A 24,092-nucleotide genomic window follows, 5' to 3' on the forward strand; every position below is an offset into this window, starting at 1 on the left:
AAATACAACCACTAAATTTCACATCCAATAGTCCAGATTAGTTGTGACTACCTTGTACCAAAAGTAGGTAAATGGTTTCATTATATACTGTCCCTTTTCATATCCCATTCTAGAGGACCGAGATGAGTATGATGCTTTGCCAAAACTCGAACAACAATTTTCTACAAGATCAGAACCACGGCCATACACAAACCTTTTATTTGTTATTTGGGACGTTATCACGTGGTGAGCAGTGCAATTATTCTACCGTTATTGGTGGATTACTGAAAATATCATGGGTGGGGTTATAACAAAAAACAAGAATGGAAATAATCGAATAAATATTTGTCCAACTTTTTGCTGCGCAAAATACACGCGCAAACAATTGAATTTATGGAACCAAATGGGGGTTGTACAAGTTTCAACCGTGAGAGGGCACAAGGCGAAACCAGGAAGGAGCTCTCAGCTTTCTCTCTCTACAAAAGCGCCCGGCTTTCTCTCTCCAGAGCAAGAGTTCGGCTTTCTCTCTCTACGGGGGAGCTCGGCCTCTCTCTCTAGAAGAGGAGGCCAGTGGAGGTGGCGGTGAAAACGCCGCGGCCACCCTAGGGGGAGGGGGCAAATCCAATGTCGTTTTCCCTCTCTTCTGCAATAATTGGCTTAAATGCTTCTTGGGATCTGTACTTTCGCTGAATTCCAAGGCGTTCTAACTTTCTTCGCTCCAATTATTTAGCTCCATTTCTAGGGTTTCTTTGTCCAAAGGTACTTATACCGTCCTCACTTCTGGGACTTTTTAGAGAGAGAAAGAGCGTCTGCAGAGAGAGAGAGAGATTTGGTAGAGAGAGTTTGTGTTAATTTTCATTGGTGGAAACCTTCTGAGCCACCCATACAGCTACAGCTCACGAAAAAAGGCGGTTTTTTTAGAGAGAGAGAGTAGGTGGTTTTTAATTTGTTTTTAGGGATTTCTGATGAATTGGCGGGTGATTTGAGGGGAATGAGCTAGGGTTTTTCAATTTTTTGGGGGGAAATGGCGGCTAATTCGAACATGGGGGTTCACCACTCCATGTTCAATAGACATGCAATTTCGTTTGGTTCAGGGGCGATAAATAGCTCAGCTTCCATGAGTTCAGAGTCATCTCCAGGCCTCAAGCATGACACTGGATTGGCCGTGGAGTGGTCTATTGAGGAGCAATCTATTTTGGAGGAGGGCCTTGGCAGGTAAGTGTCCCTATATATGTCTCTCTCTAGATTTTGTTTATTTTTCTGTTAGGTTCACTACTTTGCACCTTCGTCAAGTAGGTAGGTGTTTGGTCTCTCTCTAGGTTTCTTTTCCTTTTCGGGGGAGTGGGTTGATTTTTTGCCTTGTTGTCAGTAGCTGGTGTAATTGAGTCTCTTGAATTCTTTGTTAGTTCTGGTTTTTTTGTTCTCCAAGCTTATTTTCCATTGTTACAGTAATTGGTTTTTTTCTTTGCTGTTGCTTTGGTTGTCAGAAATATTTCGTATTTCTTCTTCTATCCCAGTCGTATTTATTACGGTTTCTTATTTCAATTTTCTTTTTTTTCCTATTTTGTTACGGTTTTTTTTCTTTCTTGTTAATTTGGTTGTGAGAATTGTCCATTTTGATATGTAGAAAGCTAGTTTTTTCATGCATGCACGCAGTCTCTCGTACTCTGTTCGATTTTTTCTCTTCTTTGTCCATAATTTATTAATTTTCTCCTTTCTCCATTAACCATGTCGGTTGAGTTATTTCATTTTTTCCCCATTTTATCTTCCCTTTCCATGCTTTCGTAATTCAAAAAAGCACTGGTAATTGCAAAATGAATAGAGAAAGGTCTTTTATGTACAGTGAGGTTCGCCGTAGAATTGGAGAATGTTGATTGATATTTCTTGCATGAATCTGTTTTGCATGAGATCGCCGACAATAGGTTTCTTTTTTGTTTTGTATCTGTGGGCTCTCATTGACTGCTTTCTCTTTCTAAATGGTCGTCGTGAATCGCATGCTAGTGCAGCAAGTGGCATGCCTTTGAAGAATTTGTTCTTTTTTTTTACAAGTGGCTTGTGACCAGATTCTCCTGGACTATGGTTTTAACAAATATTGGTGTTTTCGTTGTCCATTGTGGGCCTCGAAGAATTTCTCTTTCTTCAATTGTGACGTTCTTTAGCCATTGTTGGGAGGCAGAGTCCACTTGTAGATTCTTGTTTGTATTTAATTACCAAATCTTTGGGCTCGTGGCATGAATTTGTGGTCGCTCTTTGACGTGTTGGTCTGCTCATTTATTTCACTGTTGCTCCCAAGTTGTTAACCAATTACTCCTTGCCGATTTATCTATCTACAAGTGGGCATCCCGGACATGGCAGAGAACCAAATAGGACTGTTATTTGACTGTAATGCACAAAATCTATTTTATATTTGACCTGGCTTTGAAATGTGGGTCTCAATTTTTTGATTAAATATGCTCAGTAGGGAAAAGCTTCTCTGTATGAATTTACCAGGATTGCCTTTTTTAATAAATAAAAAAAACTTACCAGTATTGCGAGGATTTTATTTCTTTTTTTAATTAAACATAACATGTTATGAAAATAAGAACTCGAAATTTTATCTTGCTAAAAGCATTATTGAAATCTTGCTCAAAAAATAGAAACAGTACATAGGAGGGTTGCAAGGATGTTGAATTCAACCAATTTTCTCCCTGTCAATCCTTATTGGGCAACATATTTATGGTTTATGCATTTTCCTCCAAAATTGAAACCACAAAGAATGCTATAAGTGTTCTCCTTTTTTCTTTTTTATGTGAGTTAATTTATAATCACATGACAAATTGGTCGTAGGGACGCTCATCTACTTTGTTTGATACTGAAATTTTGCTTCTACTTACCAGTCTTTTTTTTAATATGCCTGTTGCCAGTGTCCTCACTTATTATTATGCATTTTCAGACTCTCTGAGGAATCAAATATTATGAGGTACATCAAGATTGCAGCTCAATTGCCAGACAAGACCGTGAGGGATGTGGCTCTCAGATGCCGGTGGATGACGGTGAGTTAATTGTTTTGATTTCATAATACGGGGCTTTGTAATTTCTCCAAGAGCAAAGTGAAAACTATGTTCCAATTGTTGATAAGAAGTTTTTGCAATAAAATATCAAGAAGCAAGAAAACAGGTGAAGTTTACTGGATTTTTTTTTGTGTGTTTCTTCCACGTATTTAACTTTTTATGTTGGGTGTACTTCCCCTTTCCTTTAAAGAGAAGATATAAATTGACACTTTCTTACCATAATTTGATTGTGGTTTTATCTTCAAGAATTTTCCTTGTTATGATATTAGTTGGAACATAGAATGCCAGGTTAGGTTGCTCAGAGACTTTAGACATTTCTCTGCTTTTACTGATGAAGAATACTTAAATAAAATTATTTTGGTAGAAACTGCACTGAATCCTAACTGCCGTAAGGTGTTTTAGTGCGTGCTTTGTGCAAGAAGCACTAGTTTGTCTTTCATTTGTTGTTTTTTCTCTCTGTGGAATTCCGAGAAGTATTAATTTCAGTTGATAGCTAGAGATGCATTATTCATTGTTTTGGTTGAAAACATTTAGAGTAGAATAATTATCTAATTAAAAGTTAAAATAAAATTAGAAGTACTGGAGATTTGATTTGGTCATCAGTCTGTTGGAGGAGACTGCTTATTGGAGTTCTTTGAACCGATTTTGTGCAGTTAAAATAAATATCTAATTAAAAGTTAAAATAAAATTAGAAGTAGTGGAGCCAATGAAATAGGAGACTAGCTTGAGCTTATAAACCCCAGCTTCAAAAAACATAATACTGAGTATGTTTCTGTTATGATTCTTTCTGAGTTTGACATCACTATGCTATTCATATAATCAAGTTCAATACCCTTAATTTCATATGATTTCCTCTGTATCTCTCCATGGTCTGAAAGCATTAGACTTGAACTTATCTTGGTCAACTATTGTGTTTACTTGAACCAATTACTCCCTGGGTCAAATATTTAAGCCATAAGCTAGAAGTAACACTGGAAAAGCAACAAACATCTTTAAATAGGACTATTGGGATCTTTCTGTAATTGTTGTGCAGTTTACTATTCGTATGAATGTTGTTGCACTCAGCATGTGGTTGTGTGTATGAATTAATATATGCTTGCATGTGCAAAAAATAGTTCATAATATTGATTCTCAAAGAAGTGCATGGTAGTGTATAATGATTTGCACAAAATAAAGTTGATTTGAAGGTTACATGTTATGGGAATAATCAAAGAACATTCATTATTGGAAAAAGATGGTGAATCTGGTGATAGCGAGTGGAGAACATTTTCCTCACATAAACTATAAGAGAGAAATGCTGTTTCCAGATTTCCTCCATTTCTTGGTGCACATGTATCCATCCTAGCCTTATAATAGAATCAGTCTGATTGCTCCATCACCTCCCTCGTTACCATCACCATTATCTCTGGTAGTAAACCCCATTATTCCCTGGAGCTCTATCGCCCAAAACCAAATAGCACTCTTATTAAATGTTCTTGTTAAACTCTCACTACAGCAATGCCACAAATTCCTATGGTAATAACGCAAACTCCAGCTCTTCCAGTTTGGGAACCTAAATGTATTCTCTCAAAAAAAGCCATAATCATGTCATCAATATCCTAGGGATTCTTCTGAGAGTACCATCCTCTGTTAGAGAGCGTGTGACTTCCCTTTATGTCTCATACTGGAAAATACAATATACTCGTCTTCTAGTGAACATCTAATGCTTGACTTTTGCCTCAAATCTATCTCCTTCAGCATGTTGTATATTACAACTCCTCGAATGTTCTCATCAGGCAACTTTCCTCTTCTGTTAGTGGAATCTTTCCATGGTACTAAGTCTTGCTATGCTATTACAAAACTCGTGCTTTGTACTCTCCAACCTCTGATCTATACACTCCTTTTCTCTCTAAGTCATATCCTTCGATCTTCATGTTACGTCTTGCTTCCAGTCTTTGTAGTAAAACAAGATTAAAGAAGGATTCTAGCTCCTTCACGATAATTAAAAAGACAATATCAACGAACACTATTTGGAAATCTCTAAAGAATTTCATCATCATCTGAGTCTTATCCCAACTATTTGGGGTCGATTACAGAAATCCTGTTCCACCATTCTATAGGTCCAAGATTCATGAAAAGACATGGCAAAGTTTTGCTCTAACGACCTACCTAACACAATCCTCCTCCTTTATACGGGATTGGGACCGGCCATGGTGGAGTTGGAAATCTCCCAAGAATTTGATTGATAAATGCAAAATGAAAATGCAGAAAGAGCTAAAAACATGAAGAAGAAGAATTAAAAGCACTTGTGCATTCTCTAGTCCATGAGAAGGAAAAGATGCTATGTTTATGCTCAATTAATGGATTGAAGTGTGGAGCATTCTGATACCTGTAGGCCACTAGCATCTTGATTTCCATATCTTTCTATCTCAGGTGATGAATCCCCCTTATTCCGCAAATCATTGAATATGTACCCTTCTCCAAATTCCATCATGTCCTCCAATCTCCATGGTACATTTCCCATTTTCATCATATGTGGGACTAAAGAAGTCTAAGGAATCTCTCAATCCACCGAAGGCTCAGAGTAAGAGAACACCCCTCTATTTTTATCGATTAGGGAGAAGATCCCACTATGGATTGAGGAGGGCAAGAAGAAAAGCATGAGGTGATTAGCCAGTTCCGTCACTTCACTTTTGAAACTCCCTGAAAGGTCTTTAGGCATTATTAGAAGAAACCGTAACTGATCCTGTGAACTTCGTAAATACTATTTTTTCCTTCAATGACTCATAACCCTTGAGTAATCCCAAATGCATAAGAAGATAATCCATGTACTGCTCTTCCTTATGGGAAAGGATGTAAGAATCGTGGCTACACGACTACTAGTTTAAGATGTTTTACTTCTCATCTGCTCAGAAATCAAATTTGAGTCATGTTTTTCAGTGGTACTATTGTGAGGAAATATCAGAATTATATATCTACTTGTGAACATTTTCAAGTTATCATTTTTGGCCCACATTTTCATTATTACTAGCAGAAATATGATTTTTATGTTCGATCTACAGCAGTATATCTCATGTCTGCTCTAATAGGGTGGGTGCTTGGAAATTTTCCATGGCATTTGCAGAAGAAGGAGAATGGAAAACGGAGAAAACCTGAAGATACTTACACCGGCAAGAAATTGAAAGAGCGGAAGGTAACTTGCTGTTCAATATGAACATTTTCTTATGTTCTTTTGTGACCCAATTGGTATGTGTATCCGACATTTATACCACACTGCACAGACACTTCAAATATGTTCCAACCCCCATCACCTACTAATTGAACTTGGACACTATCGAAGAAATGTTTACGTAGAATTATAGATACATGCCTGTCACCTAATTATTTTATTATGCTGACTACCTCATAGTAATAAACTTCATATGGATCATAGTTGAATTTTGATATTAATCCATTAGATACTGTGTGAATCCTTAAAAAGTTTTTGTTGATAGTTCAGCGGAGATAGGGTCCCCTACCCGCGGTAGGAATGGAACTCAAAATGTCATGTTATGGTACCTGGTCTCCCTGACCACCTAGAGTTGAGCCCATTCCGAGTGAATATTTAAAAGTTAATATCTTGGGAGTATCAGCCTGCTGTTGTCTATTGTAAGATCTGACAGTATTTGTTTGGTGCTAGTTGTAGTTTCCAAAAGATTAAGGTAGATTATGGTCATCTGATATGAGGCACTCAGAAGAAAGGGAGTTCAATAATCATCGGAAAAATTTCATCTTCCTGTTCTGTTGCATTTGGAGGTGGCAAATGTTGTTTTTAAAATTATTTTGGTTTTGTTAAAGAATTTTGTGAAATATAAGAATTACACTAACGTGAAAAGGCCTGAATATCATGATTTCCTACCTCGCCTAGTGACGATAGAAAATTCATGCTTCTTTATGATGGGAATAAATAAAGGATATCTATGTCAAGATGAAATTTTGCTTCACGGTGAAATTTTGTTTGCACCAAATCATATTCGGAGTGCACCTAGGTGTTTTACCTGAAAAAGTGGTTTTTCCTTTAAATTGCATAGCCCATTTCATCATCTTTATCTTTATGATACTTGGGCCTTCAATATTTTTCGGTCCAGTGTACCCTTAAAATATCACTTTCAAATTACTTTGAAGGGTTATATCACTTTTTTGGCCCCCAATTTAAGAGGGTGATGGCATGCTCTCAAACTTTCTTGCTACTTCTGCCACCATTTGTAGAGACAAATAATAGCGTGTATACTTTCTTCAGCCTTCTCAGCTTTTCTTTTCTTTTCTTTTCTTTTCCTTTATGTTCTTTCTTTTGCTTAACCTTAGCAATGATGATATGTGCCCCCCCCTTCACAATCTCATTAACATTGATGAGAACTTGTTTCCATTTCTTCCCATTGATATGGAAGGAGTCAAAAGAACTCAAGACAGTTATTCTGATTGCCTGAAAGTAGTTGTTAAATTTTTGTGTGTCTGCGTGTCTTTTTTCTTTTTCTTTTTTTTTCTTTTTTTTTTGTGGAAGCACTAACTTGGACTGTCTTGAACAGTGCTGATCTGAGGATAGTCCATTAAACATTTATCTTCACAATAAGTCTTTAAATCTTTCTCCTAGGAATGCTTCCAGTAAACATATAGTTTAGGGACTGTGCTATGGTGGTTTGATAGTCTGAGAGGTGAGGTTATGCCTCAAAATGCTGCTTTGGTAATTCAAATATCTGAGGTTATGCCGCGTTGATGTGTATACCACTGATTTCCCACGTGGCCTCCAGCTGAAAAAACTATTCTTTCTGTATTCCGGATTCTACTTCCTTTCATAATTTATATTTTGATGGGAAACATAATGTTCCATTGTAGGCTTGCAAGACAATGTACTTTGTATTTCTTCGATCTGTGGTTTTGACTTTTTTTTATTAAAGTTATCACTATTTCATTATGCCAAAGACATTATTTATCTACAGTCACATTAATTATAACTTTCTATAAATGTTTTTTATTTCCTTGTTTTGATTGCATGTTCCGCATCTTCTCAAGTTTGTTGGATCTTATATTCTGGAGGACCAATGGAACTAAAAAGATACTTGACTTTTCAGGAAAAGATGGTGGATTCTTCCTTGAGGACAAGTATCCCCCCAGTCCTACCTTACAACATTTCTCCATATGCATATACGTTTCAAAATGTAGACAACAACAAGGTCCAATCTTGTGAAGGTGGGTCGTAGTTCTTGTCACTATTGCACATACTTTGAAATTTGGGACTTTGGATTTTGAAATCAAAAAGGAAAATTGTTTGAATTTTAACAAAATAAATGAGAGAATGCCCATGCAATTGCTCAGAATTTCCCCTAACTAGATTTAGTATGGAAGAAAATGCATGCAATGCTTGCAGTTTAAAACTTAATCAAAGCATCTTTTTTTTAAGGAAAAAAATAAATTTTGATGAATGTCTATTTTTCAAATATGCATTATATTTATTCATTACTGATTAACGCATATTTTTTTGCGGTTAGTTCCAATAATCAGTGACACAACAAGGCATCTATTGGAGGAAAATGTTCGAGTTCTTCACCAAATATCTTCCAATCTTGCGAACTACAAGGTGAAATTTGTCTTCTCTCATTGTCCATTAATTAATCTTGTAGTAGAAAACTTTCTTATTGAATTCTTGGAACATTTTGACGACAAACTTCCTCTCCTGTGTGGTGTCACTCAGTAGTTGACTTGCAAAGGTTTTGGGTTCAAAACTTTCCTATGCGAGGTCATTCTTCGAGCACCAATCATGATTTGAATTCCATTCTTGTTTGCTTGTTATTTCCTTAAGCTGTCTCTTGCTCGGTAAATTTGATTTGGTCATTGGTCAAAGTTTGCCATTTAATGAATTGGGGATTTTGTTTAGCTACTGTTTTCTAGTGGATTGCCAGCAAAGGGAGTTTGCCTATGTTGAGTTTAGGCTTATAATTGAAATGTGTGATTATGTTTCTTGCATTCTCATTAGTAGAGTTGCTCTTTCTGAGCATCGAAGGTAGAAAAGGTGATTGCAATCTCAACTGTCAATAATGGAACATCGTATCTGGCTGAAGTTGGTAATCGCTATTAGAAGTGGTGCTTATGTTTGCTCTTCCTTTTTCATGAGTGATGGATTATCGTCAAATATGTAGAAATTAAAAATTAAGGTGAAGGGACAAAAGTTGCAGTTGCTTAAAATCCCAAAACCTAGTTTCCTGTTAACCTTAGTTTCCATCAAGATTACTTTCGTTTTTTACATGAAAAAAACTTCTGGGAGCAAATCAAGAAATGAACTATGTTTTTACTCAAATTTGAGAAAAATGTTTCTCCCACATTTTCTTTTTTACTGATAAAAAAATTAAAAAGAAGTATGAAGACTTTTCTAATACTGTTCGCTCACTTTTGGACCGGCCTTGGAGAGAGTTTTATTAATCTCTAGTTTTGCGTTTGCATCTGTCCTTTTGATTTACTATGGTGATTGTGGGCTGGATCATTCATATACCCATGGCCCAATTTTGGCAAGGAATGTTGTTTTTCAAGGTTGTCCATTTTTGCCTTAACCAGAGGCAAATTTTGAAGAATTCTGTACACTGCCCTGATGGATAAAAGATGTTAATTTGAAGCAGATACAGGACAACATTGAGCTATTCTGTCGTACACGGGACAATATTGCAGCAATCTTGAGCGAGTATGTGAGAAAGTTTGTGCTTGTGGCATCAATTTCTAACTGTCTTAGCCGTGTCATCTTTCAGCATTTCATCTCTTATAGTGGTAACCATGCTTTAACTTCGATTTTTCTTGTGTTTGCAGTATGAGAACTATGCCTGGTATTATGAGCCAGATGCCACCACTAACATTTGGGATAAACGAACAACTTGCTAGTGCCCTGCTACCAAATACTTCTCAAGTAAGCTGTTATGGACTTTGAAGAAGATGACTTCTATTATTGAACAGCTTTTGCAGTTCAAAAACTCCTATATATCGGACTAGGAAACATAACCACATTTTCATAAAAAACGATTATTTGATTAAGAACCATAACCATGGTCTCATCCGAAGCTATACATGAAGGCATGTACATGGAACCTTTTGTGTGTGTGTGTGTGCGCGTGAGAGAGAGAGAGAGAGAGAGAGAGAGAGAGAGCATTCCTTTGTATCTAAAGTTATTTAAACATAGTTGATATAAGGCGGCGACCTTACCTGTAGAAGTAAAGTTGCAATAATCTAAACCATCTATTTTAATTGAATGGTGCAAATTTGACATTGTCGTAAGAGACGTGCAGTTTTAAATGGTACGTCAAATCTACTCCGTCTAACTAAAATGGACAATATAGAATATCGCAATTTTATTTTTACAAGAAAAGATTGTTGACTTATATAACCGCATGCTTATCAATTTGCCATTTTTCTTGTTTTAATTTTTGCGTGTTTTTAGTTGCATTTGCAGGCTCTCATGTTTGGTAACCCTGGTCTCCGTTTAAAACAAGAGCCCAGGTAGTTAGTGGAGCAGAGAAGCCTATGTAAGTAGAGATGAGGATGTTGGTCCTTTGTAAATCAGTGAAGATGAGGTGGTTGAGAGGTTTTTCTTATTGTACACGTCATCAATGGAAAACCACACCGTTGTAAAGAGTCCAATTTGGAACCTGCAATTGTGAAATACTGGTTTTAGGTTGCAGGGAATAAAAAGTTTGTTTATCTTTTCTTTCAGCTGAGTAAAATTCCAAGCCAGCAAATGATTTCTAGTTTGTGATGAAAATTCTAAGTACCCACTACCTACCTTGATCGCGAAATTTAAGGCCAAAAAAAATATTGAAGATGGGAACAGAAGAACAATGGCAAAATTGTGGCTTGGGTGTTGCTTTGTGGCCTTCTTAAACGAAGTTGAGAGAGAAATTTTGAACAATTACTTATTAGAGAGGAGAGAGTGAGACTTCAAATAATTACTTATTTAGAGAGAGAGGGGGAGAGACTTGAGAAATTTACTTATTTAGAGAGAGAGGGGGAGAGACTTGAGAAATTTACTTATTAGGTTATATATATATATATATATATATATAGAGAGAGAGAGAGAGAGAGAGAGAGAGATTTCAAAATTATTATTTATTACGTGTGAGATTTCAAAAAATCACTTTTTTTTTCGGAAGAGATTTCAAAATATCGCTAATAACAATGCCACGACCAAAATTTTCGAATCAATATGTTGGTGTTGAGAGAGAGAGAGAGAGAGAGAGGGGGGGTTTTTAGTGTCTTGCGTGTTAAGCACCATCCTAGAAGTAGTCATGGTTTCTATAATTGACCATTTATTTTTTGTGTGGTTGACACAAAGCTCCAAGAAGAAAATGCTTGGACTTTGGGAATCACATGGATTAAGTATTTTTGAGAAAGCTCCTGCGGGAGTATATAGAACAATTTACTCCCTTAAGTGAAATCTTGGGAGCATTCTTAATTTCTTAGGACGGCAAACTTTTGGGGATGTAACCACCTATGACTACCAATATAAGCCCAAAATAGATATCTTACTTAATGAGTGCTTCGAAAGACTTGGGGCTTTAAAACTCTACGACTAGGATCGGATCACAGGTCTAGATCAGATTTTCTATCTGGCTGATACGATTCGACAGACTAGGAGGGCGATTCGAGAACCTCATTTTGGGTTTGAGAGAAAAAAAAAAAAACCAACATTGAATAACGACTGTCCATCTTTTTAATATATCAAATTTTTAGTTAAGAACACATAGATTTTTTATTATTTTTTTCTCTCTTTTAGAACTACTAATCCGGAGATTTAGATAACAAAATTTTCCATCCAAAAACTACCCGCATGTCTTTCGCCCCCGCGAGCAAGGGTACAGTATCTTCTCGCGAGACTTTACTGTACTTGGCTTAAGAAACTATCTAAGGTCACTATCATCGACTCAAAGCAGTCTTGCACACGTGGTAAGCTCCTGCTTCTCGCCGCGTAATCTAGCTGCAATAAACAAATAAATATCATTTAATTAAGGAAAATAATTTGAAAGGGCCGTGGCCCTATCAAAATAAGTAAAGTCTCCCCTCATAAATCATCAAAAACTGTAATTTAATTGTTGAAAAACCTTTAAATCGATCATCTCAGCTTGAATATTGTGGTTGTGCAAACAAAAATTTGGATTTCAAATTTTAAAAATAATGTATGTTGCAACAAATCATTTAGACCATCCCTCTCGTTCTAAATATTAAGTGTTCACAACTCCGTAAGATCTTTACTATTTTTTTGTTTCAAATTTTATTACCAATGTTGAAAATTAAATTTAGAGCCATCATGAAGATTTTTAATGCCGAAAGTACTTTCCGGAGGGTTTGAGATAAGGTTTTATTTTATTTTTATAAAACCTAGGCCCAATAAAAATTTCATCCCTTAATTAATGGAAAAAAGGACAAAGCCCAAATTACTTTATGACCAACTCTCTCAAAATCCTCATTTAAAAATAAAAGGGCATTTATTAAAGTTTAAGTAAACTGCAATCGTTGTTTCTAATTCCAAGGACATACGGCTAAACGAAATAAAAAATTTAAATTGGACACCGTTTCTATGAGGCCAGCCCGCATATTGTAGAAATGCGGGCTTGGCATTAAATATGCTTTTTAATATAATTTGAACTTAAGCTTTAGAGAATATAAAATCTTTAACATGGAGATCATGAATATAAAAAAAAAATTTAAAAACTAATAAATATTTAGACGGTTAGTTATTAGGTGGATCGCCTATTTGCATCCATAAGATGGATGCGTTAGACCTTTGGACCACATATTATAGAAATGCAGTCCTGCCGGCATGAAAGAATTTTCCTTTCAAATTTAGGCTTGATTTCATCCCAAAATGTTTAAATTTTAAAAGGAAAAAGTTTATATAGAGCCGAGGCCCTCAACAATCAAATTAGAGCCCACCTCAAAAATTTCACTAAAAGAGGTTGTTTTGATGCCCAAATATCCTCAAATTGATCATCTTAACATCAAGATGTATAGATATGAAAAAAAAAAAAAAGGATTTCAAAGTTTTCGAAATAGTGCATCTTGTAATGTATTTGTGGACAGTCAATTTTCAAGATTTTCATGTTTTCATAGATATGCTCGATCTACACTATTTTTGAAGCTTTAAATTTTATAATTAAAAATAAAAATATATTTTAAGGTATCACAAAGATTTTCAATAACGAAAACACGCTTCTCGACACTATTTGAAGGTGTGCTTTACTTTGATTGTTTAGAGCCTCGGCTCTATACAAACCGCACCTATTTTAAAAAGGTTGCAACCTTTTCAAGTAACAACCGAAAGAAAAAATGGCCAATTTAGAAACTCCACTAACTTTGGCCACACTAAATTCCTTTATTAAGCTAATTTCTACAAATTTTGTTAGGATTTGGAAAATAAAAAAAATCTATTTATTAATATTTGCAAACTCGGATTAGTGGGTCGAACTAGTCATCAAGAGGTTCCAATTCAAATCGGCTGAGTTCACAACTCTCGTCAAATTTTTCTTAAAAAAATAAAAAATAAACAAAATTTAAAATGTTTGAACAAGGTTTAGGAAGTTCAACTCATTCTCAAACCAATAGTTCTCTAATAAAAAAGGCTTTCTTAAATATGATTCCTAGGTGTATTTGGCCGACTCCCAAGTTAAGGGGAAAATCGAACCATCTATCACTTCCAATTGTAGTAGAGCGGTTTCGAGTATTTTATCAAAAGTTCAATAAGGGTTCACAAATGGAACTCCAGACGTTATATCATGACGCCCTACCATCATGACCACCAGACGTTATATCATGACGCCCTACCATCATGACCACTTGCCCTGGTCTTGTTCCTAGCTATTCCCAAGTTGAACAACCAATTTTATAATTGTAGTACTTGTTTACTTATGTAATTGTAATTAAGGTTGTTGCCTTATACAAGCCACACCTTGAGAATGTTTAATATAAAAGACGGTATATAATAAGACCATTTATCTCTATTATAAGAAAGTCACAATCACTCTTCTTCGATCTCGAGTGACACTAGTCATCCCAATGAATGAGTGGTGATAAATGATAAAGAGAGAGTAGACTCACTAGATATGGCATGACCCAACATCATTGTCCATTCTCTCCATCGTCGTCGTCCGTCCCTCCCTCCCTTAAACTGGATGGCTATAGTACTCATGACCATTGTTTTGAAATTTGTATCTAGCCTCAGACTCGACCCTAGCCTATATCGAGTTACTAGGGGAGTCCACATGGACTTTTCCCAACAGTGTACACTCTTTAAAAGGCTATAAATTTGAAAAATAGAAAACAATTTTTTTAAAAAATATCTTTAAAGATCAAACTAAATCATGTGAGCACTAAAAGTCTAAAAATAACAAAAAATATATATAGAAAAGATGGTGTTTAGAAAAAATTTATTTATAGCTAGAAATAATGTAGAAAGTTTTAGGAAGGAAGAAAATATAAAATAGAGCAAATGATAAAAAAATTATAACCCATTATCAAAAAGAAAAAGTTTATAAGAGGTTGCAATCTTAAAATGTAGAATCAGAGATGCACCTTAAAATTCCATCAGAAAATGTTGTTTTAATGATAAAAAAACCCTCTAATTGATCATCTCGACATCGAGATGTATGAAATTGAAATTTATAATTAAATATAAAAATAGATTTCCAGATAATCTTAAGAATTTTTTACACCAAAATCATATGTTATGATAGAATTTGGAGGTGCGCCTTAATTAGATTGTTTAAGCTTGCAGCCTTATAGAAACCACACCCTTATCCAAATCATTAAAATTATATAGAAACATTTGTACATCGTGACTTACCAAAGAAATATAATTTTAATAAAAACAATTTATTTTCTTAATTTTCTAAGTTTGTACACTGTTACTTGGCTTGGCAAGGTGTGTGTCCTGGTTTACCCGGCCGAGTACGAGTGGACTCGGAGGCCTGAGGCCGAGCCCAGGCTTGGCCCAGTCCTTGACCATTCTCTCTTTATGGTACGTACTTTCATGGACTAAACATACTCACCCCAGTAACGCTATTGAAGATCTTGGAATAGAGGTTTCTAAGCTGTGGCCTCTGCTCCCCTGGTCTTGACTGAATAATGGTGTTGAGCTCAACTCGGAGAGGAGATGCATTCAACCTCAGAAACTTCTGAGCGTCTTTCCATGAAGCCTCACTGATCAGAGACTCGAGCTTCTTTAGCTCTTCTGCGTGCTTTTGTGCTCTAGATTTTGCTTCTTCCGGGGTCAAATCAGGGGTTGTTATCCTGAAATCAAGAGAGAGAGCAGGAGATGGGGATATGAAGAGCGTTTTGGAGGTTGCTGTAATGGCGGTCAGAGATGATAATGTTAGGGTTCTTCTTTTGATACGAGAGATTGGGTTTTTGAAGATGGTGGGTTTCAGGCTTTTTGGGTTTGAGGTGAGGGGTGGGGAGTGAGGTTGTGAGCCCATGGCTGAGGCCATGTCTGTGTGTTGTGGTGGAATGACTGTTTAGAGAGAGAGAGAGAGAGAGAGAGAGAGAGGGAGAATTTGGATGGGGCCAAATGACAGACAGAGAGCGTGTGCGTGTTTTGGATAAGGAGAGAAAGAGAGTGTTTGATTAAGTGGATGATGGCCAATTAGCGTGTTTGTTTAGTGGAAAGTTTGCCTTCAGAAGTTAAAACTTCTTGACATTTTAGCTCCACAGTGGCCATGGAAGGAGCGGATTCTAGTTTCTTTGTTTTTTGTCATTCTTGGAACTGCCTTAGAAAAATCGAGGAAGCAAAGGAAGCTGCAGAAAAATTGAGGCAGAAAAGGAAGCTGTCGCTCCTTCTGTGCACACCCGCAGGAGCCCAAATTTTAAGAGGTTCGGCTTTGGAAGCTGAAACTTCCCCTACCATGATTATTGTACTTTATAGACATAAGAGCACATCTCGATCCTCAGATTTCAATCTTGCCGGTTGAGATGGACATTCTCCATCATAGACCTTAAGTGAAGAAACATGTTCACATGAACCACTTGTTGTGCACAATAGACAGTCTAGGTGTCCTGTTTATAGATTGTAGTAGATCATTAGAGGTGGCAAAGTCTAACCGTCGGGGCCCGGGTCGGGTCTAACCATCAGGTCATGGGTCCGATCAAGTCCATTGCCATGATGTGAGACATGTGAGCTATGACTGTGAGCTTTTTTTTTTTTTTGGTTGCCTTTTTTCTTTTGCCTTTTTTTTTTTTATCATCATATACCCATATTATTGGCAACATTTACAATATTGCACAACATTCATGAATACCTACATAAACCCTCATTTCTTATTATTTTATTTAATAATTGGAAACTCCTAAAAAAGAAAAACGTATTGGCAACATTTATGAATACCTATATATACCATAGCCAGACCCGACCCGAATAATATTCGGGTCCCGATTTTGGAGCCTGGCCCAAGGTTGGGTCTATCTGTCGGGTCCTAAGTCTGGTCGAGTCCATTGCCACCCCTATAGACCATGCCATGTACCTTGATTCTTTTCAATACACCAAAGGACAATGAAAGTTGGGAATTTATCACCATGTTGTTTTTTGCAGGAAATTTAACATGAGAAACAATAAAAAATAACTAAAATGCTCATGATCACAAACAAGGCTACGTTAGTTTTAACTTGAATAGCCATGTTGTCAGATTCTTTGTGTTTGGTTGGAAAAAGGATGCACTTTGGTTTTTGGCAGAATTGGTACAAGTTTTATAAAATAAAGAATTATATCGAATCAATACATTTTTCATTTTCTTAATTATAAGGTATGTTATCTAAAAATTTGAAGAAATCAGAGATATTTATCGAATCAATACATTTTTCATTTTCTTAATTATAAGGTATGTTATCTAAAAATTTGAAGAAATCAGAGATATTTGTCTAAGAAACATCTAAGAGCTTGAAATTCAGGATATGGGGCCTCATGGATTTGCAAGCATTTCAAAGGGGTTTCAGGTCCTCAATTGATCTCCAAGCTAGATGAATTAGACTTTAACTCTTTTAGGAGCTCCAAATTCAATATCGGGATAAGAAATGGATTTGCAGGTGTTTTAAAGAGATTCCAGTCCTCAATCGATCTCCAAGATGGGCATTTGAATCATTGCTCCATGAAACTGTGGCCTTACCAAATATTTATCCCTTGCATTAATGAACCCAAACTCGAAATACTCAGCAATAAAAGGGTTAATCTAGAAAAGGGGGACCCTTTTATTGCCGGTGAAACTTTTCTTGTAAGAGTAAAGTGCCAGTGTCCTGCGCCATCTATTTTAGCATGAATTTGCCATTTTTAAAGAGGTATCATAAAGAAAAGTATACAATGAGGTCATTTATCTTTGGTACAAAGTGGTCACAATTAATTTCGATCATGTAAAATTGGGTCACTACGTATATTCCATTGACCAAGCTCAAAATTCAAAAGAATTTTTCTCGAACTTTGTAATTCATCCAAACTATCACATTTCACATTTGATAGTTATAAATAATTGTGATCTCTTTATACTAAAAGTAAATTGTTTCATTGTAAATAATCTCATATCATAATTTGACACATTTTTTAAAACAATATCAAATTTACGGTGTCAAATTAAAATGGATGTGCAGATCACTTCACATAAAATTTGAACCCTCGTATAATAAACTTTTCATGTACGTTTAAGGTATTAATTTCCAACATTTATCCAATAGATTTGAAAACCCAAAAACCTACTATATTAGATTTTATAAGACTCGAATTATTTCTTGATATATTTTAAAATTATTAAGGGTATTCTAGGGGCGTCATTTCACACTACCCCCAATCCATATATTGTAATATTCTATAAATTATCGAGTATATATGTAAGAGGTTAAAATGAATTTCGGATTTAAAATAAAGAAAGTTTGCCCTTTCTTAAAAATGCTACTTAAAAAAACAACATAAATTTAGTTTCAAAAAAAAAAGAAAAAAGAAAAACATAAAAAATCCAAACACTATCTTTTTAATTTCCTTGTAAAATTGGTGTACAGTATGGTCACGTATTTACAATTTACATGAGACAAGAAGTAGGAAACCATTGCCATGGAAATATAATTAAGAAAACAAAGGAAATATATTTAAGAAAACAAAAAACAGAGACAAAAAAATGGGAAATAAAACTCAGGACACAAGAGCAACAACTTCTTCCAACACATGCACCGTGTCGTTATAAAGGTTTTGGGTTTGATCCACACTCCGGGTTCTCAGGGCGCCGGCCAGCTAAAAAAAGAAAAAGAAAACCCAATTAATGATCCTATTCTATATAAAAGAAAATGAAAATAAACAACTAGAAATTATACCAAATATGAAAATCTACACTATCTGTTTCAGTTGGACAATGCATATTTTGACATCTCTTTTAAGACAAAATCAAAATGTGACCCAGACAGTAATAAATCTATACTGTCCAATCAAACTAGATATTGTAAATTACTACAACTTTACTTCTACAAGGTACCTAGGTTATATAAGTTTTTCTATATATAACAAAAAAAAGTGTGTATTCATGTGCCGATAACCGGGCTAGCCTAACCCAATATTGGTGTTCTAGAATCAGCTGAAAATGCATGTTTGATACAGATTCACTAATGTTACTTGGTCGCACCATTCCCCAAAAGACAAGTACAGATAATTTTTCATTCTCTTCCTAGGGGGTAGAATTCATGGGTTTCAGAGTTTTGAGGTTAAGAAGAAAGCTAAACATGTCCCCAAACATGTTATCAAACAGAGTATTTGTCCTCTTGTCGACTCATGGTCTCTAGAAACTAGGTTTCTAAAAACCAGAATTTCAAAATCTGGCTTTCGATATCCTTGTTGTCAAACATGTCCTTAATATTTAATGGTAGGTATGGATCTCCGATCCTTTCTAAATCTAAGATTGGTAATCTTAGTTAAGTTGAACCTTAAAATTGGGCCTGGCTCAATTAGTCAATGCACAAAGATTTGACTGAGGTTATATAATTACAAGATTATATATAGTATTAGGCCTATCCTCCCATAAATGAGGTCGGTATGTTTATATACATGGAAATCAAGGGTACTATGGTCATTATATAAAGGGTAAGGTGCACCTTCAAATTTATCATGGTATATACTTTTGATGTAAAATGTTTTTAGGATTATCTCAAAATCTATTTTTATATTTAATTATAAATTTTAAATTTAAAACATGGTTAAAATCAAGTAGATCTATGAACATATGAATATCTTGAAAATGAACGGTGTAGATAATACGTTGTAAAATGCACTATTTTTTAGACTTAAAATATTTTTTATTTTTCATAGTCATACACCTCGATGTTGAGATGATCAATCAAAGGGTTTTTCAATATTAAAACTACATTTTTCGATGGATTTTTTATGGGCATCCGGAGGTCTACATTATAAGGTAGCATCTTTATATAAACTTTTTCCTCATATAAAATAGGGACCCTTTGGTCATAGAGGAGAAAAAATTAGGATGATTATTCTCACTACAAACATTTCTTATATTAAATAAAGTGGAATTACGACTGTATGATCCATGGACTCTATGGTCACTAGTGTCATCATCGTCCATCAAGAGATGGGACCGTGATGGAGGGAGAGAGGGTCCACCAAGCTCGCCATTGATGTAATGGTGCACCACACACTCCTACCATCACCATCCAATTTATCAACGGCCGATAATGGGCCCTAGTGACCACAATATTACCATGACCAGATGGACCATAGAATATTACCTGTTCAATGTAGCTGAATAATTTGTTGGCTAGGTCTGTGAGGGCTTGCTTCTGATCAGGGGAAGAGGAGGAAATGAGTTTGTTAAAATCACAGTAAAGAAATGTGGACCTTAGCCTGAGGTCCCTCACCACCAATTCCCAAGACTCCTGGTCCTCCTCGATTAGATCCCAAATTGAGAGCAAATCATAAGCACACTTCTTGATCCTAATGGCACTTCCCTTTCTGTCCATGTTAGCTGCCCTTGCTCTAACAAACCAAAAAGCCCAACAATCAAATAAATACACACAAAATTCAACAAGGATCACACAACTATCAAGAGAGAGGGGATGGGGTGGGGTGGGGTGCGGGTTTTCATAAAAATTGCATGTAGAGAGATGGGTATGGGGTTGAGAATTTACCCGATCCGGATGATGGATGGGTATGTAAGAAAAACCTACCACATGAGGATGGCTTTTGTGTGTGAGATCTGGGAAACTAGTACACAAGATTCAAAGAAGAGTAGAGAGAAGGGAAAAAGGCCCCCTACATGCGTATGTGTATGCATATGCATATGCCTGGATATGTGGCTGTATACATGTCTAACATTAAAAAATGGCCACTCATTCGATAGGTTTCCATCTGTGGTCGATTTCCACAGATATGGGTGTCCAACCTACCCGTTGAATAGACCCGATAGATTGGATCTAGGTCCAGCCCTGACCCACCTAAACGAGACAAGTGTGTATATGTATAAATCCGACCAGGACTTGGGCCAACCGGTGGGTCAGCTCCAGGTCAACCCTGGACTGATGAAGTTGACCCTACCTGGACCCGACCCGTTTGCAGCCCTAATCCAAGGCAGGCAGCCCAGAGAGTTCTAAAACCCTACGTATGAGAGATACAGAAGCCATTCAACGAACTGTCCAAAACTTTGAGGAAGACAAAATGATGTCAGAGGGAGAGAGAGAGAGACCATTCTGAAGTGAACCAAGAGAGAAAGATTCGGCACCTACTGTCAAAAACTAATGTTGTAAATGTTAACAGGTGTGTATGCCATGGAAAAATTAAACTAATGCTGTAAATGTTTAACATCCAAAAATTATAGGAACGGATCGAAATTGCATGTGCCTGCCCACCTCAACTCCCCATGCTACTTTCTCTAAAGCGTGCTATTTTGGAGGTTTTCTGTGGCAGATAATGCCCCTTCTCTCTCTAAACTATGAAAAATGACCAGATATGCCCTTCTCAATGATCTTGTGGGACCACGTACATTTACTCCCTTAGATAAACCTGGCGTCAGGACTCCAAAATTTGGGATATAACTTCATTAACTTCAAAAGAAAGGGAAAAAAAATTCATTTTGCTCTCTGTATGTGCTTGAAAAGAAGAATGTCCTGGTATTAAATAGAAACTACTAAATTTTGTCAAATTTAAGTATTTAAAAGCAGAAAATCTAGCTTTCCTTTCGAAAATACATGGATATTCATTCTAATGTGGACCCAAACTTCATATGGAAAAAGGAAATTATTAAGGTCGAGGGAGCAAATACATAGTAAGCTCCCACAAGACTCTTAAAACAAAGGTCGAATCATGCCCCAAAGGTAAAGATGCCATACACAATGATCACAAAGAGCGGGTGATCCATTTCTTTTCAGGAGAGAATATGGTTTGAAGTTGGCCAAGGTGTCACGGCCCACACCACATATCCCAAAAGCCCATAGGACAAAAACAAAGAAAATGGGCATCCCAAAATGCCACGCATTTTTAGCTTTATTCTTAAGTCTTAACCGACCCTTCATTAAATCCCATTTCCTCTCCTCTCTCTCTCTCTCTCTCTCTCTCTCTCTCTCTCTCAACAGGGCTGGCAACGGACGGCACCTCGAACTCCCCATGGGCCATCACATACCTGCCTCAGACTTAACCAGGCCAAAAAGGCCTACTCCCAAGCCCGGCCCCAGCCCTATCAGGGGGCCACATAAAAAAAAGACAAACTGCCGAACAATGCCGGCCTTAGCCTAGACCCGGCTCGGGTTTGCCTTTGGACTGTAGTTGCCCAACCCTGATCCGGCCTTCTGGCCACATTTCATAGCCTATGTCCCGGTTTTTTAAGACCAGGCCAACTGGCCCATTGCCGCCCATGATTAATTGCTAAAATAACTAAATACCAATTAAAATGCAGCAACCTGCGCTATTATAATAGAAATACCTTTTGTATATGTTAATGATGATATTCCGAGAAAGTCTATTTGCTCGAGTCATTCTCCAAACAATTAGTCAAAAGTATATCAAAAAGTTATCTTCAAAAGTATATCAAAAAGTTATCTATATTCTTGCATGATACCATTTGCCTTGAATCCGCGTCGAATGCTTAACTATTCAAACAAAACAAAGTATAAACGGGAAGAATAGTACCATTGTACTGTAGGGTTCTCGAGAACTCCTTGCAGAATCGGGAATCCCAAACACCGGGATTTCACTCAAGATCGTGTACATGATTGACTAAACGCGAAGTACGTGATTACAACTATAAATCGAGTGTGAGAAGTAAAGCAAACATAAAAAGCACACCACAACAACACACGATTTACGTGGTTCACACCGTAGGATTACATCCACGGCCTCGGCGACTCGAAATCCATTATCACAATAAAGATTACAGTTTTGAGTTACAATAGATAATACTTATCTATAAACATCGGTAAAAAATCATCACCGATCTTCCCTTTTAAACCCACTCTCCCAACTGAACAACACCGTCGATCAATCTCTTTCCCACTGTAGCGCCGCTACCGAAAAGATAACCTCGATAGCAATATAGAGATTTTCTCTCTCTAGAAGTATAAATTAACCAACACATGAGAATACCGTCTCTCTTTCGAAAGTCATGTCTCTCTATCTTGGAGACTCATCTCCATATTGAAGATCCATTCCCACAACCCCCAAAAGGCAACCCTCAAAAGGATTGGTATTATATCTTCATTCACTCTATTACATAGATCTCACTTTCTTTCGTCATAGATCTCACTTTCTTTCTTCCCAACAAAATCTATTTTCTATTTACCATAATACTTTTAATTTTCTAAAAAAAAATATGGGTATGGTGATTTAGCTATCACCAAACCCAACATGTACAAGACTAAACTAAGAGAACAGGACCACCCACCAATTTAGTCTCGACCAGCACGGGGCTGGTCCAACTGTCCCTCTCTCTTATTACCATTCATAAGTTTTAACACATTGTTGTCATTGTCTCTCTCTCTCTCTCAATATTAACACCTTTTCTCACTCATCATCATCATCATAGTATTTTTTTAATTAATCGGATCCGCTTTTCAAAATTCATAATAAATTTTGGCAAAATTTTATATTAATTATCTATCTAATACAACCCAAACCCCTTTACCCGAATATGTGATGAGTGAAAGAAAAGTTATGGTCATCATACCCAACACCTTTTCTCATTACTATTCGAAATTGTTAACACCTCTTTGTCATTGCCTCTCCCTCTCTCTCTCTCCCTCAATGTTAACACCTTTTCTCATTACTATTCAATATTGTCATATGCCTCTCTCTCTCTCTCTTCTCTCTCTCCCCCTAATATTAAATTCACCCAAACAGGCCTTGATCGAAATTAAAATTATCGAATTAACCAAACCCCATGATCCAGCTTCATGTGCAAATAATTTACATTCTTCTCCGGCAAATAATTTACACGGTAGCAATAGTAAGATTTCAAATATACAAAGAGAAATAAGAATGATATAGCGGATGGCACAGGCCACGAAAGGATCTTGTTATAAGGTTTTCTATTTTCGTAAAAATCTTAGCATAAAATTTTGTGCAGCACATGTCATGCACATCAAAGTTTTCATATATTGAAAGTTGTAATTTAATAGGCTTTGAAATTGGCCAGCATTCGACCAGGCCCCTACAGGCCGAAGAGGCCCCAGCCTTGGCCCCATATAGACAAAGCCAGGCCAAATACGATCCAAGAAAAAAAAAATGAATAAAAAGGAGTCAAACTGGCTTTTTACTGGCCCAGGCTAGGCCCTCAAGCCACATTATGTGGCACAAGCTCTAGTTTTTTGGGCCAGGGATGATCAGGTAAGTAAATGATCTTCATATATACATACATACAAACAATATATATAGCGAGAGAGTCGTGATTTGTATAGGTTTGAGGCCCTAAACAATCAAAGTAAAGGTGTACCTCTAAATGGTGTAGAAAAATGTCTTTTCATTAGTAAAAATGTTTGTGATGGCCCGAAAACATCTCTAATTATAAATTTTTATAAGAGCTTCACAAATAATATAAACACTTTAAAATTAAT

The 24,092-nt window shown here is 36.4% G+C and overlaps 2 protein-coding genes and 1 non-coding gene across 5 annotated transcripts; 1 reads left to right on the top strand and 2 right to left on the bottom strand.

The window, feature by feature from the left end:
- The first annotated feature begins 350 nt into the window (after positions 1-350).
- Positions 351-10,736, top strand: LOC18437674 (uncharacterized). Of its 3 annotated transcripts, none has more exons than XM_088847126.1 (8): positions 351-1,194; positions 2,912-3,011; positions 6,098-6,201; positions 8,117-8,234; positions 8,534-8,622; positions 9,656-9,717; positions 9,840-9,936; positions 10,465-10,736. In XM_088847126.1, exons 2-8 carry the CDS (start codon positions 2,996-2,998, stop codon positions 10,525-10,527), a joined length of 549 nt encoding a protein of 182 aa, XP_088703252.1. In that variant the 5' UTR covers positions 351-1,194; positions 2,912-2,995; the 3' UTR covers positions 10,528-10,736. The 3 variants fall into 3 exon arrangements, with proteins under 3 accessions (XP_088703252.1, XP_011624676.1, XP_088703251.1); XM_011626374.3 differs by having other exon boundaries at positions 6,133-6,201; XM_088847125.1 differs by lacking the exon at positions 9,656-9,717 and having other exon boundaries at positions 6,133-6,201.
- A 1,077-nt stretch (positions 10,737-11,813) lies between these two features.
- Positions 11,814-15,596, bottom strand: LOC18437675 (oxygen-evolving enhancer protein 3-2, chloroplastic). The gene is made up of 2 exons (XM_006847878.4): positions 15,065-15,596; positions 11,814-11,997 (listed from the first exon to the last, which is right to left on the bottom strand). Exons 1-2 carry the CDS (start codon positions 15,500-15,502, stop codon positions 11,899-11,901), a joined length of 537 nt encoding a protein of 178 aa, XP_006847941.2. The 5' UTR covers positions 15,503-15,596; the 3' UTR covers positions 11,814-11,898.
- A 2,584-nt stretch (positions 15,597-18,180) lies between these two features.
- On the bottom strand, positions 18,181-20,012 carry LOC18437676 (photosynthetic NDH subunit of lumenal location 3, chloroplastic). Its single transcript, XR_016040100.1, has 2 exons — positions 19,782-20,012; positions 18,181-18,279 (listed from the first exon to the last, which is right to left on the bottom strand). It is a non-coding gene; the product is annotated as a photosynthetic NDH subunit of lumenal location 3, chloroplastic (transcript).
- Positions 20,013-24,092: the final 4,080 nt, after the last annotated feature.

The sequence above is a fragment of the Amborella trichopoda genome, chromosome 9 (genome assembly GCF_054954075.1).
Source record: "Amborella trichopoda isolate Santa Cruz 75 chromosome 9, AtrichopodaSantaCruz75HAP2 v2.0, whole genome shotgun sequence".
In the NCBI taxonomy this organism is placed as follows: domain Eukaryota; kingdom Viridiplantae; phylum Streptophyta; class Magnoliopsida; order Amborellales; family Amborellaceae; genus Amborella; species Amborella trichopoda.

Coding starts and splice junctions, on each gene's coding strand:
- LOC18437674 (XM_011626374.3), top strand. CDS start 1,004: ATGGCGGCTAATTCGAACATGGGGGTTCACCACTCCATGTTCAATAGA. Junction 1,195..2,911: donor TTGGAGGAGGGCCTTGGCAG/GTAAGTGTCCCT, acceptor ATGCATTTTCAG/ACTCTCTGAGGAATCAAATA. Junction 9,718..9,839: donor ATTGCAGCAATCTTGAGCGA/GTATGTGAGAAA, acceptor TTGTGTTTGCAG/TATGAGAACTATGCCTGGTA.
- LOC18437675 (XM_006847878.4), bottom strand. CDS start 15,502: ATGGCCTCAGCCATGGGCTCACAACCTCACTCCCCACCCCTCACCTCA. Junction 11,998..15,064: donor TCTTCAATAGCGTTACTGGG/GTGAGTATGTTT, acceptor TGTTTATTGCAG/CTAGATTACGCGGCGAGAAG.